The sequence below is a fragment of the Stenella coeruleoalba genome, assembly GCF_951394435.1.
Source record: "Stenella coeruleoalba genome assembly, chromosome: 1".
In the NCBI taxonomy this organism is placed as follows: Eukaryota; Metazoa; Chordata; class Mammalia; order Artiodactyla; family Delphinidae; genus Stenella; species Stenella coeruleoalba.
The window spans coordinates 32,279,781-32,291,898 of NC_137169.1; the positions used below are offsets into that span (position 1 = coordinate 32,279,781).

General features: G+C 35.8%; 1 protein-coding gene across 1 annotated transcript in view; it reads left to right on the plus strand.

The window, feature by feature from the left end:
• Window positions 1-12,118, plus strand: part of RLF (RLF zinc finger) — an 83,394-nt gene that overhangs the window by 24,134 nt on the left and 47,142 nt on the right. The window contains exons 2-3 of the mRNA XM_079903809.1: window positions 8,283-8,437; window positions 9,368-9,449. Coding sequence (XP_079759935.1) covers window positions 8,283-8,437; window positions 9,368-9,449 — 237 coding nt within the window. The remainder of the gene's footprint in view (window positions 1-8,282; window positions 8,438-9,367; window positions 9,450-12,118) is intronic.

Consider the following 12,118-nt stretch of genomic DNA (forward strand, 5'->3'; position numbering starts at 1 on the left):
AAATAATGTATTTCCCTTATCCAGTTGACCCTCAAAAAGTTGTATTTAGGTTGTAATGTACAATAATTGTGACAGTTCCTCAGTCTGTTACTATCTTACATAAATAATAGGAATGTAAATTGGAACAAATTTTCTGGTGCAGAATTTGGCACTATGTAGTCTTAAGAATTATGCATCCTTTGACCCAGCAATTCCATTTATAGAACATCGTCCTAAATATTATATATAATAATGCAGAGTTAGAAACCATCATGCCCAGAAACAGGGACTTGAGTAATAAACTGTGATACACACATGAACTATAAAAATACTGATGTTGAAGAAAATTTTACAAAACAATGTATAGTTTGAGTCCATTAAAATACTGCTATTTAGGCATTAAAAAGCCCTCAAACTTAATATTACCTGTTAACAGTGGTCTACTTTTGGGTAGTGATAGTGTAGATTGTTGACATTTTTATTTTTACTTCTCTGTTGATCCATATTTCTTAAACAATAAAGGATATTAATTTTATGAAAAAACAGCAAAAGATATTTTTGAAAATGAAATGAAGTTAGAAAGCATAGTTAAATCCCATGACAGAATTACTATCTAAAAATAATCTTGGTAGGCTGGGATGATGAACTGAATCCAGGATAGATGAATAGGTAGGTAGATAGAGTAATAAGTAAGTAATATTTCTAGATTTTAAAAAAACAACTGTAACCAATATAGAAAGTGTGAGGTGGGGCCTAATAGCAACATATGTAAAAGACTTAAAAGTTGTAATTTACTCTGGCCACTTTTTGAATGTAAGCAGCCAGCTGTTCTCTTCCCATTCCATCTCACACCCAGCTTAGTCTCTTCTAGGGAAACCTCCCGTGCTTCCTCACCAACGGATGTAAAGTCTTGTCACTGTTTGCCCTATCTGTTCTATTGGTGTTTTCTGACTTTGTTCAAGTTACTGTCTACTTGGAATCCTGTTCCCCTCACTTTTGAATTTTCAAACTTGACCCGTACCTCAGAAATCCAGCTCAAGTGCTCTCCCCTGCTGAAAGCCTGTCTGTCATAGTGCAATCACATTTTACTCAAATTTATGTAATTCTGGGAATTTCACGAGTTGAGAAATTAAAATCAGTAAGATTTCTCGTTTTATGTGCAAAATTTGAAATAATGAAAATCCTCCTCTATTAAAAGTCACATAATTTCCTGTTGCCATAGGACATGCAGCTTTAACAAGTACCAGATATTTTTTGTCATTTCTTTGTGAACCACCAGCATTCTGAACTGTGGAGTATTAATCAGCACTATTGCTGGAAAACTTTCCCCAGAAGCAGTCATTTTAAATGGAAATTAAATGTTGTAAACTCTCAGGAAGGAGGCCAAATGATGACCATGATACTACTTGCTGTAAAAGATTAAAGTTAACACCTGGTGGGGAAAGTAGAGTTTTAAAACATATCTAAAATAGTTGTAGAATTGTGCATTCTGAAAAGTCTTGTAGCACAGTAATTAAGTGTGGGCTCTGGAGTCAGATGACACTAGTTCAAATCCTAACATTTAATACCAGGTGTCTTTTGGAAAATAACTTAATCTCTCTGTGCTTTGGTTTCCCCATTTTAAAAATGAGCTGATGCCACAGCAATCAGAGAAGAAAAGGAAATAAAAGGAATCCAAATCGGAAAAGAAGAAATAAAGCTGTCACTGTTTGCACGTGACATGATACTATACATAGGGGATCCTAAAGATGCTACCAGAAAACTACTAGAGCTAATCAATGAATTTGGTAAAGTAGCAGGATACAAAATTAATGCACAGAAATCTCTGGCATTCCTATACACTAATGATGAAAAATCTGAAAGTGAAATCAAGAAAACACTCCCATTTACCATTGCAACAAAAAGAATAAAATATCTAGGAATAAACCTACCTAAGGAGGTGAAAGACCTGTATGCAGAAAATTATAAGACACTGATGAAAGAAATTAAAGATGATACAAATAGATGGAAAGATATACCATGTTGTTGGATTGGAAGAATAAACATTGTGAAAATGACTCTACTACCCAAAACAATCTACAGATTCAGTGCAATCCCTATCAAACTACCACTGGCATTTTTCACAGAACTAGAACAAAAAATTTCATAATTTGTATGGAAACACAAAAGACCCTGAATAGCCAAAGCAATCTTGAGAATGAAAAATGAAGCTGGAGGAATCAGGCTCTCTGACTTCAGACTATACTACAAAGCTACAGTAATCAAGACAGTATGGTACTGGCACAAAACCAGAAAGATAGATCAATGGAACAGGATAGAAAGCCCAGAGATAAACCCACGCACATATGGTCACCTTATCTTTGATAAAGGAGGCAGGAATGTACAGTGGAGAAAGGACAGCCTCTTCAGTAAGTGGTGCTGGGAAAACTGGACAGGTACATGTAAAAGTATGAGATTAGATCACTCCCTAACACCATACACAGAAATAAGCTCAAAATGGATTAAACACCTAAATGTAAGGCCAGAAACTATCAAACTCTTAGAGGAAAACATAGGCAGAACACTCTATGACATAAATCACAGCAAGATCCTTTTTTGACCCACCTCCTAGAGAAATGGAAATTAAAAACAAAAATAAACAAATGGGACCTAACGAAACTGCAAAGCTTTTGCACAGCAAAGGAAATCATAAACAAGACCAAAAGACAGCCCTCAGAATGGGAGAAAATATTTGCAAATGAAGCAACTGACAAATGATTAATCTCCAAAGTTTACAAGCAGTTCATGCAGCTCAATAACAAAAAAACAAACAACCCAATCCAAAAACGGGCAGAAGACCTAAATAGACATTTCTCCAAAGAAGATATACAGACTGCCAACAAACACATGAAAGAATGCTCAACATCATTAATCATTAGAGAAATGCAAATCAAAACTACAATGAGATACCATCTCACACCAGTCAGAATGGCCATCATCAAAAAATCTAGAAACAATAAATGCTGGAGAGGGTGTGGAGAAGAGGGAACACTCTTGCACTGCTGGTGGGAATGTGAATTAGTACAGCCACTATGGAGAACAGTATGGAGGTTCCTTAAAAAACTAAAAATAGAACTACCATATGACCCAGCAATCCCACTACTGGGTATATACCCTGAGAAAACCATAATTCAAAAAGAGTCATGTACCAAAATGTTCATTGCAGCTCTATTTACAATAGCCAGGACATGGAAACAACCTAAGTGTCCATCATCGGATGAATGGATAAAGAAGATGTGGCACATATATACAACGGAATATTACTTAGCCATAAAAAGAAACGAAATTGAGCTATTTGTAGTGAGGTGGATGGACCTAGAGTCTGTCATACAGAGTGAAGTAAGTCAGAAAGAGAAAGACAAATACCGTATGCTAACACATATATATGGAATTTAAGGGAAAAAAATGTCATGAAGAACCTAGGGTAAGACAGGAATAAAGACACAGACCTACTAGAGAATGGACTTGAGGATATGGGGAGGGGAAAGGGTAAGCTGTGACAAAGTGAGAGAGTGGCATGGACATATATACACTACCAAACGTAAAATAGATAGCTAGTGGGAAGCAGCCGCATAGCACAGGGAGATCAGCTCGGTGCTTTGTGACCACATAGAGGGGTGGCATAGGGAGGGTAGGAGGAGGGGAGATGCAAGAGGGAAGAGATATGGGAACATATGTATATGTATAACTGATTCACTTTGTTATAAAGCAGAAACTAACACACCATTGTAAAGCAACTATACTCCAATAAAGATGTAAAAAAAAAAATGAGCTGATGATAAATCACCTAGCTCTTCAGGTTGTTGTATTAAATGTTCGTAGCATGTAAAGCTCTTAGGAAGATACCTAGTGCATACTGTGTGCTCAAAAACAATAACTATGGTTATTCCACCGGAAAAATTAGTCTTGAACCATTTGAGTTTTAAATTGGAATGCATCCCTGCATAAAATATGACCATCATGAAGAAAAGAATTCTCCTTCCTTGATAGTTTCAGAGAATAGGATGCTACCAGTCTCTTTGAAACCATGTAGTAAGGAATGTATGAAACCATGTAGTGAGGAATATAGATAGAATTGGGATAGGGAAGAGATTCTTTCCTTCACTGTAAACGTAATACTTATTAAAGAAAATTTGGGAAGAATTTCAGAAAATTATAAAAATGATAGAAAATTGTTTATAATCCTACTACTACTCCAGTGCTAATAACCATATTAGCTGAGTTCCTTCTAGTTATTTTCCCTGTGCATTAATTTTTTGGGGTACAAATACGTTATGACTACAACACATACACAGAACTGGAGGATATTTAGCCTAGAGAAGTAAACTGTTGTAGCATTCCAGGTGAGGGATGTTGGGGGCCTGGTCTAGGTTACTGTCTGTAGAAATAAAGCATAAGATCACAGACAAAGGTACTTCTGCAGTTGAATCAGCAAACTTTGGTGTGGTGGTTTCAAGGACAGGTTTTTTTAGCTCTGGCTCCTGAAAAGAAGCAGATGGAACATAGGAGGAAGAACATATTTGCTGGGGAAGATGTTTGTTTTCAACATGTTGAATTTTAGATTTGACTAGGACATCCAGATGGAAATGTCTAACAGGCATTTGAGGTATATAGCAAGGACTTGGATATGAATGAGAGCACCCCAGTAAGAATGTTTAAAATAATCAAAGATGGTACCTGATTGGGCTAATTTATCTGACCTCTCAGTGTATTTAGTTCTTTAAGGGCAGGATAAGAGTCTTCATCTCTAGTACCCAGCACAGTATTGCCACATAGTAAGCTTTTGTAGCGTAAATGCATTTACTGAAACAAAGAGAAGAGGCCATTAATTTGGTCTCTGAAGAATGCCAGTGAACTTGAGGGAGTCATAGTTATCATTTATTGCCCCTTTCTTATTCAGTTTTGTTGGTGTCTAAAATTTAAATGTCTAAAGAAAAATAAGAGACTTCCATTTTTCTTTTCTGCTTCTGATGGAATTTTGTTTACATGAGGTACTTAAAATGTCATTTGGATGGCTGTAATTCATTCAGTTTCATCTTGCATTTTTAAAAAAGATGATAATGAAGATTGTTCCAGTGATTCTTCCAATGTCCAGAGTATGCTCATAGTGGACATGTCAAGGACACCTCCTTAATGTGATTAACATGTAAGGGGGGAAAACATTTAGGAATATAAAAAATATATAAATCAGTATAGGGAAAAACGTAAACATAAATAGTCATGGGGTATTGAATCTTTGAAATTGTGTAACTTGTTGGGAGTCTTATTGGATTGTCTGTGTCAGAAGTTACTAGATTGGTGGCAGGAGCTTCTGAGTGGGAAGTTGGACTGTGGAAAGAATAACCTCATCTGTATGCACTATGCCCTTCTGTTTGCATACTTTAGCCAGTAGTTGGTTAATTTGCATGTGTGGTTTCAACTATCATGCTGTGTTGACTCATTCTGAAAGCTCCACGAGGATAGGCCCCCATCTCTTTCCCCCCAGTACCTAACTCCTTACTAGAGTAGGCGCTCAAAAAATATTTGTCAAATGAATAGAATGATGAGTTTATTCAGTAAAATGGTAAATTTATTCAGTAAACATTTAATGAGACTTGAATGTCCTATGGAGATGGAAGGGGGTAGAAGAGTGTTAGGCCTGTAAAGATTGATAAGATAAATCTGACCTCCGGAGCATAAAATCTGCTACTGAATATAAATTTGTAAAGCCCTCTGGTTTTCAGATTAACCAATGCAGACAGTAAGTAATTTGCTGATCTAAAACAATCTCTTTCTGACATAGATTTTAATAAATTTCTTCAGAGAGATTATGTGAAATCTTTTTTATGTAACTGATAAGCACATGATTCTGCATTCCTTCTCTTCACTGTTTTAGCTAGAAAGGATTGTTGTGGGGTCAGTTTTATGATCCTGTTATTATTTTTTTTTCTTATTTTACTAAAATTTGGGATTTGATTAGATGGGGACATAATGCTTTTCTGAAAATACAGAAAGAGCCCACTTCTCTAAAGTGACTGTGATAAAGCAGCAAGATACTGAATTGAAATGGGTGTACTAAAATAGCTTAACTGGCTTGATCAGTCAAGTATGCAAAGATCAGATAATCCAGTGTGTTAGTTAAGAGAGCTTTTACTGTATGTGGTATAATGGTTGATCATATATTTCCCTGTAAAGTTTGTTTGTTTGTTTTAAATAATCAAGACTAGTCAGTTCTTAATTATCAGAACGGATATAGGGGCTGTTATTGTGAAAACTGCAGAAAAAACTGCAGAAGATCAGTGGAATCCTGCAGTGCCACCACAGCTATTGGTAGTTTGCTAATCAGAAGACAGGAAAAAACTGCAGAAGATCAGTGGAATCCTGCAGTGCCACCACAGCTATTGGTAGTTTGCTAAGCAGAAAAATCAGAAGACAGGAAGTTAGAAGAAATTATTATTGAAGTAGCCTTAACTCCCTAGCCCAGTCAGAATGTGTGTTCTAGGGGGGGAATACTTGCACAATTCAAGTCTTAACCTAACGAGATGTATCAGTTAAGCATAAGCAAAACCTATTCAGTTGTTAGAGGAAAGAAATATATTAATAGTAGGGAGAGCAACTTTGTGGAACCTAGAAAGAGAGACCCCAAACCAGAATTTGGCAGATTTTCCACACTGTCCAAAGAGAACAGAAGCCAGCTTTCTGTCGTCATTTGAACACATGTAATTTATCAGGCTTTATTGTGGTTTTCCTTTTTTTAGATTTTAAACTCACCAGATAACCTCTTATGTCAAAGTATGGGGAATGGGGACCATAGGTGGTAATATGACTGTCCCCCATTGTAAACAAATGAACTGGCATTTGGCATATATATTAGTTTTTGAAATAAACTTCATTAAAAATAAAAACCTCAACCTTTTATAAATTGGTAAGTATAAATTAAGCCTAATAAGTTCTACGTGTGTAGAAAAAAGAGCTGAGAGGGCTACACTCAGCAATAAGTCTCTTGTGTAAGTCAGGGATCATATTCTTATCCTTGTATACCCAGTGTATTGGCACATGGTTGGTGTTCAATTTAATGTTGTATTAATGAAACGCTACTGAATTTCAGAGATGGTAACTCCAGACCTCTAGTGAGAACAACTATAGGCGTTTTATGGCTTTATTCTTAGATTTATTCTCATGTCAAAAGAGCAGTCTGCCTTTTCTTTAACTCAGCAGAAACAATTCATTAAGTGATGAAAATAGAATCCTCTAAACAAACCAGATGCGAATCAAAACTGCAATGAGATATCATCTCACACCGGTCAGAATGGCCATCATCAAAAAAATCTACAAACAGTAAATGCTGGAGAGGGTGTGGAGAAAAGGGAACACTGTTGCACTGTTGGTGGGTATGTAAATTGATACAGCCACTATGGAGAACAGTATGGAGATTCCTTAAAAAACTACAAATAGAACTACCATACGACCCAGCAATCCCACTACTGGGTATATACCCTGAGAAAACCATAATTCAAAAAGAGTCATGTACCAATATGTTCATTGCAGCTCTATTTACAATAGCCAGGACATGGAAGCAACCTAAGTGTCCATCAACAGATGAATGGATAAAGAAGATGTGGCACATATATACAATGGAATATTACTCAGCCATAAAAAGAAATGAAATTGAGCTATTTGTAATGAGGTGGATGGACCTAGAGTCTGTCATACAGAGTGAAGTAAGTCAGAAAGAGAAAAACAAATACCTTATGCTAACACATATATATGGAATCTAAGGGGAAAAAAAAAGGTCATGAAGAACCTAGGGGTAAGATGGGAATAAAGACACAGACCTACTAGAGAATGAACTTGAGGATATGGGGAGGGGAAAGGGTAAGCTGTGACAAAGTGAGAGAGTGGCATGGACATATATACACTACCAAACGTAAAATAGATAGCTAGTGGGAAGCAGCCGCATAGCACAGGGAGATCAGCTCGGTGCTTTGTGACCACCTAGAGGGGTGGGATAGGGAGGGTGGGAGGGAGGGAGACGCAAGAGGGAAGAGATATGGGAACATGTGTATATGTATAACTGATTCACTTCGTTATAAAGCAGAAACTAATACCATTGTAAAGCAATTATACTCCAATAAAGATGTTAAAAAAACAAAAAGGCAAATAAAAGGTGTAGGCATCTGTTAGACAAAAAGGAAGGGGTAGTGCATTTGAGAACAAAGATAGTCTTGTTTGTTTCATTGTCTTTATTTTTTTTTAATAATTAAAACTCTAACTTTATTTTTTAGACCTTATTGCAATATGCAAGCAGCAAGAATGCATCAGAACATATTGTGTATCTTCTGGAGGTATATCGACTTGCCATCCAAAGCTTTGCCAGTGCTCGCCCATATTTAACTACTGAATGCGAAGATGTCCTCTTAGTGCTTGGCAGATTAGTACTGTAAGTTTAAGAACTTAAATCCCTCTTAAAATTGAGTATTTTTGGTTGTAATGTTTGCCTGACTTCTCTTTACTATGGCATCACATTGTTCAAAGCAACATCAGGGTCATACCTTTGAATGAAATTTCCTTAGCTCTGAGCCTTTATATTCACGTTTTCAGGAGATAAAGTATAAGTGAAGGTCCAGCCAAGCAACATAATCTTTAATTGCCTCGAGTCTCTTTTCCTACTCAGGCTTAGAATGATGCATTTTCTCTCTGTCCTTAGGAATAGATCAAGTGAAGTGACAAGAGTATCTGGAAGCTGTGGTGGTCTTTGAGGAACACTTTGGGGGGAAACGCTGTGAAATTCTGCAATACAATTATATTATTTGAACTAAGAATTATACTAGCAGAAAATATCAGGGTACAGTATAAGATTACCATCCCAAGGGTCCATGATAATCTAGCTGCTGTTTTAATATTTGGCTGCCTAATAGCAGACAGAGTTACACCTTTAATGTATTTATTTGCAAATTGAAAAAATACAACAGCTGTTAGTTTTTAGTTGTGGAATCACCTTGATTCAGTTTGCAGATTGTTTGGTGGGATAAATTCTAGTCTGGGTGGTCCATTTTATTTTTCTCTGGTCTTACCTGTTTTCCTTCCTATTTTCCCAAACCCCAAACCTCTAACTTTATACTTTTTTTTTGCCACATAAACATTCCTGGTTTTATAATCCCATTATTCCTCCTCTAAAGCCTCATAGTTTTTCTTTTTTCTCTTTTTTGAAGTTGAAAATATAACAATGTTGAATGAAAATTTGAAGAGTGAAAAACAAATTTAAAATAGTCTAAATAAATGTAAAATGTATATTCAGTATCACTGTCATACTGTACTTGATTATGACTATAACCACCGTTATATACTGACTTAGTTATTCATATTCTAGGAGTTGCTTTGAATTACTGCTTTCAGTGTCTGAAAGTGAACTGCCATGTGAAGCCTGGGTACTCTTCCTTCAGTCTTTACAGGTGAGTTGATGTGGCCTCAAAAAAGGTCTCTGTTTAGGTATTCAAGACATGTAGTTAATTTCTCCCAGCAAACTAAAATTGGAAACTTAGAACAAAAACAAATTCATTATATATTGGTAGTAAGTTCATGAAATGAGGAGGCCTTCCAGATGAAGGGAGTGTGCTAAAAGTTTCTTTTTTCCTTATCATTTGGTTTTGTTAGCCTTTACATAGCTTAGAAACAACACAAAAAGTTTTCATTCTTCAGACACAAAGTTTTAGGCAGAATAAAGCTATTAAAAATGTAAAATTGTATATGTTTATAAGGTAGCAGTATTTGCTTCATTGATAGTACACTTATCTAGTAATTTCCCCCTAACACTTCAGGGACTTACAGTGCTAAGTCTCTTAAACCGTCAAAATAGTCATCAGAGATTCTGTGCATGCATTTTCAACAGGAGAGCTACGTTGGCTCTTATATTGGCTTGATTATCAGAATTCTTAGATGAGCAGATCAGAAAGTAGCAAGTTGGGGAGGGGAGAGTAAGGTAGGAGGAAAAACAATAGGAAGCAAATTTGCCTGTTACCAGTAGAGATAGAAAAACTATTTAAAGAAAATAGACATAATTAAGTAAATAGCTACCATTCATTTATTATCATTAATTATGTACCAAACAGTACTCTACATTGTTTTTACATTTTGTATCTTTTAATCAAATTGCAAACCTTATACCATAGAGATCATTTGAATCTCCATTTATAAATGGGGAGACAGGCATAGAGAGGTGAATTAGCTTGCCCAAAGTTACACCTAGATTAATACCTAGAGCTTGCTTTGTTTAACTGCTTCCTCGAGGACACAAACTCCATAGTAGCTTGCACTTGTTTCATGAAGGCATAAGTAAAGATTTGCATGTTAACAGACACACCTCGTTATCTGGAAGTTTCTTTCCTCTAGGATAAAAAATCCAAAATGAAATGATATAATGTTAATCTTTAGATTTTCTGTTTGAGGAGAAGAATTCTTTGTCATGCTCTTGGCCTGATTTAATCCCTGTAATGTCCTAACTCTTCACATATTCATACAGCTGCTGTTAAAATCATCTTTCATACAGAGCATATTGATTTTGTCATTCTGCCTGCCAGTAGTTTTGTCCTGGCATACGACATTCTAGAAGGGCAAGTGTACTTATTTTTATTAAGGCTGTTACTATTATTATTAGTAGTATCCTTTGAAGAGAGAATACTCTCATATTTCTTCATTCTTTTCTTAGATTGTATGCCTGAATAAAATAGTTGCCTTCCCTCCGACTTGTGTAACTTTGCCCGATATTTATCAGACATTTAGGATATATATATTCACATTTCTGAATATGTGTTTAATAAATGCAGTAGAGGTACAGATAAATATAAGACATGGTCCCTGTAGAAATCTGAAACATAAAACCTTGAGGTTTTCTTATTTTAGGTGATAAATGGGTAAGGCAGCAGGTAGTTTTGAGGATACTTTTGGTAAGAGAATAGTTTTACAAGAGCAGGCCACAGAGAGCATTCTCAACCACTGTTTATAGCTGTGTAACCCTTCCAGACCTTTTCATTATGGATATAAAAATACGTTCTGAAATGAAATTTTAAATAAAGAAAAATGAGATCCTGTTTTTTTGCAACTTTTTTTAACTTAATGATTTTAACATGGACATGTATCTAGGATTGCATATGTAGTTCTCCCTTGATGACTGCCTGGGATTCTGTTATGTGGTTGCACCATAAATTATTTGGCCAAATCTCTTTGCTGTTTATTGTAAACAGTGGTAGAGTAAACATCTTGTGCTAGTATTTCTGTATTGTAGATTTCAAGATACGGATAGTTTTACCTTAAAAAAGAAACAAATCTAAGTTTTTTAATTACTTTTAAAATTCCACCATAGTTTTTAAGGACTCTATTTAATGTTATTTTTTATTTTTTTAAAGTGCCTGCCTCCCTGCCTCCCTCCCTTCCTTCATTCCTTCCTTCTTCTCTCTTCATTCATTCATTCATTTATTCATTCATTGGCTGCACTGTGAGGCTTGTGGGATCTTACTTCCCTGACCAGGGGTTGAACCCATGCCCCCTGCAGTGGAAACGCAGAGTCCTAACCACTGGACCACCTAATGTTATTTTTTAAAAGTAACTTTGCTATAATATATATATGTGTATGTGTATATATATGTAATAAAGGATTACACATCATTCTTACTCAGAATAAACTGTATTTTGAACAGATGAAAAATTAGAAAATTGTTTTTGTTTTTAACCCAAACAGTGGCTTTTTATTTTAGTTGCTATGTATCATGGGGGTGACAGTGTTCTGCTAAAGTGTAATGGTATAGGGCTGTTAGGTATTACAAATATGTTAACCAGACACAGCACATTCTGACATAGAATCTTCATCTTCACTGCAAAGTAAATGCCTGTTGTCCTAAGTTAAGGAAAAAGAAGCCTGAGGACAGGTCAAGCCATTAAAGGAAAATTATAGCATTTAAATATTGCTGTTAGTTAACTGTTATTTGGAAATATCACTTTCAGTGTCAGTTTTAAAACCTTTCTTAGCAGAAGATAACTCAGTATATGGTGCGTGTGTGTGTGTGTGTGTGTGTGTGTGTGTGTGTGTGTGTGTGTGTGTGTGTGTGTATTAAAACCCTGTCGTTCT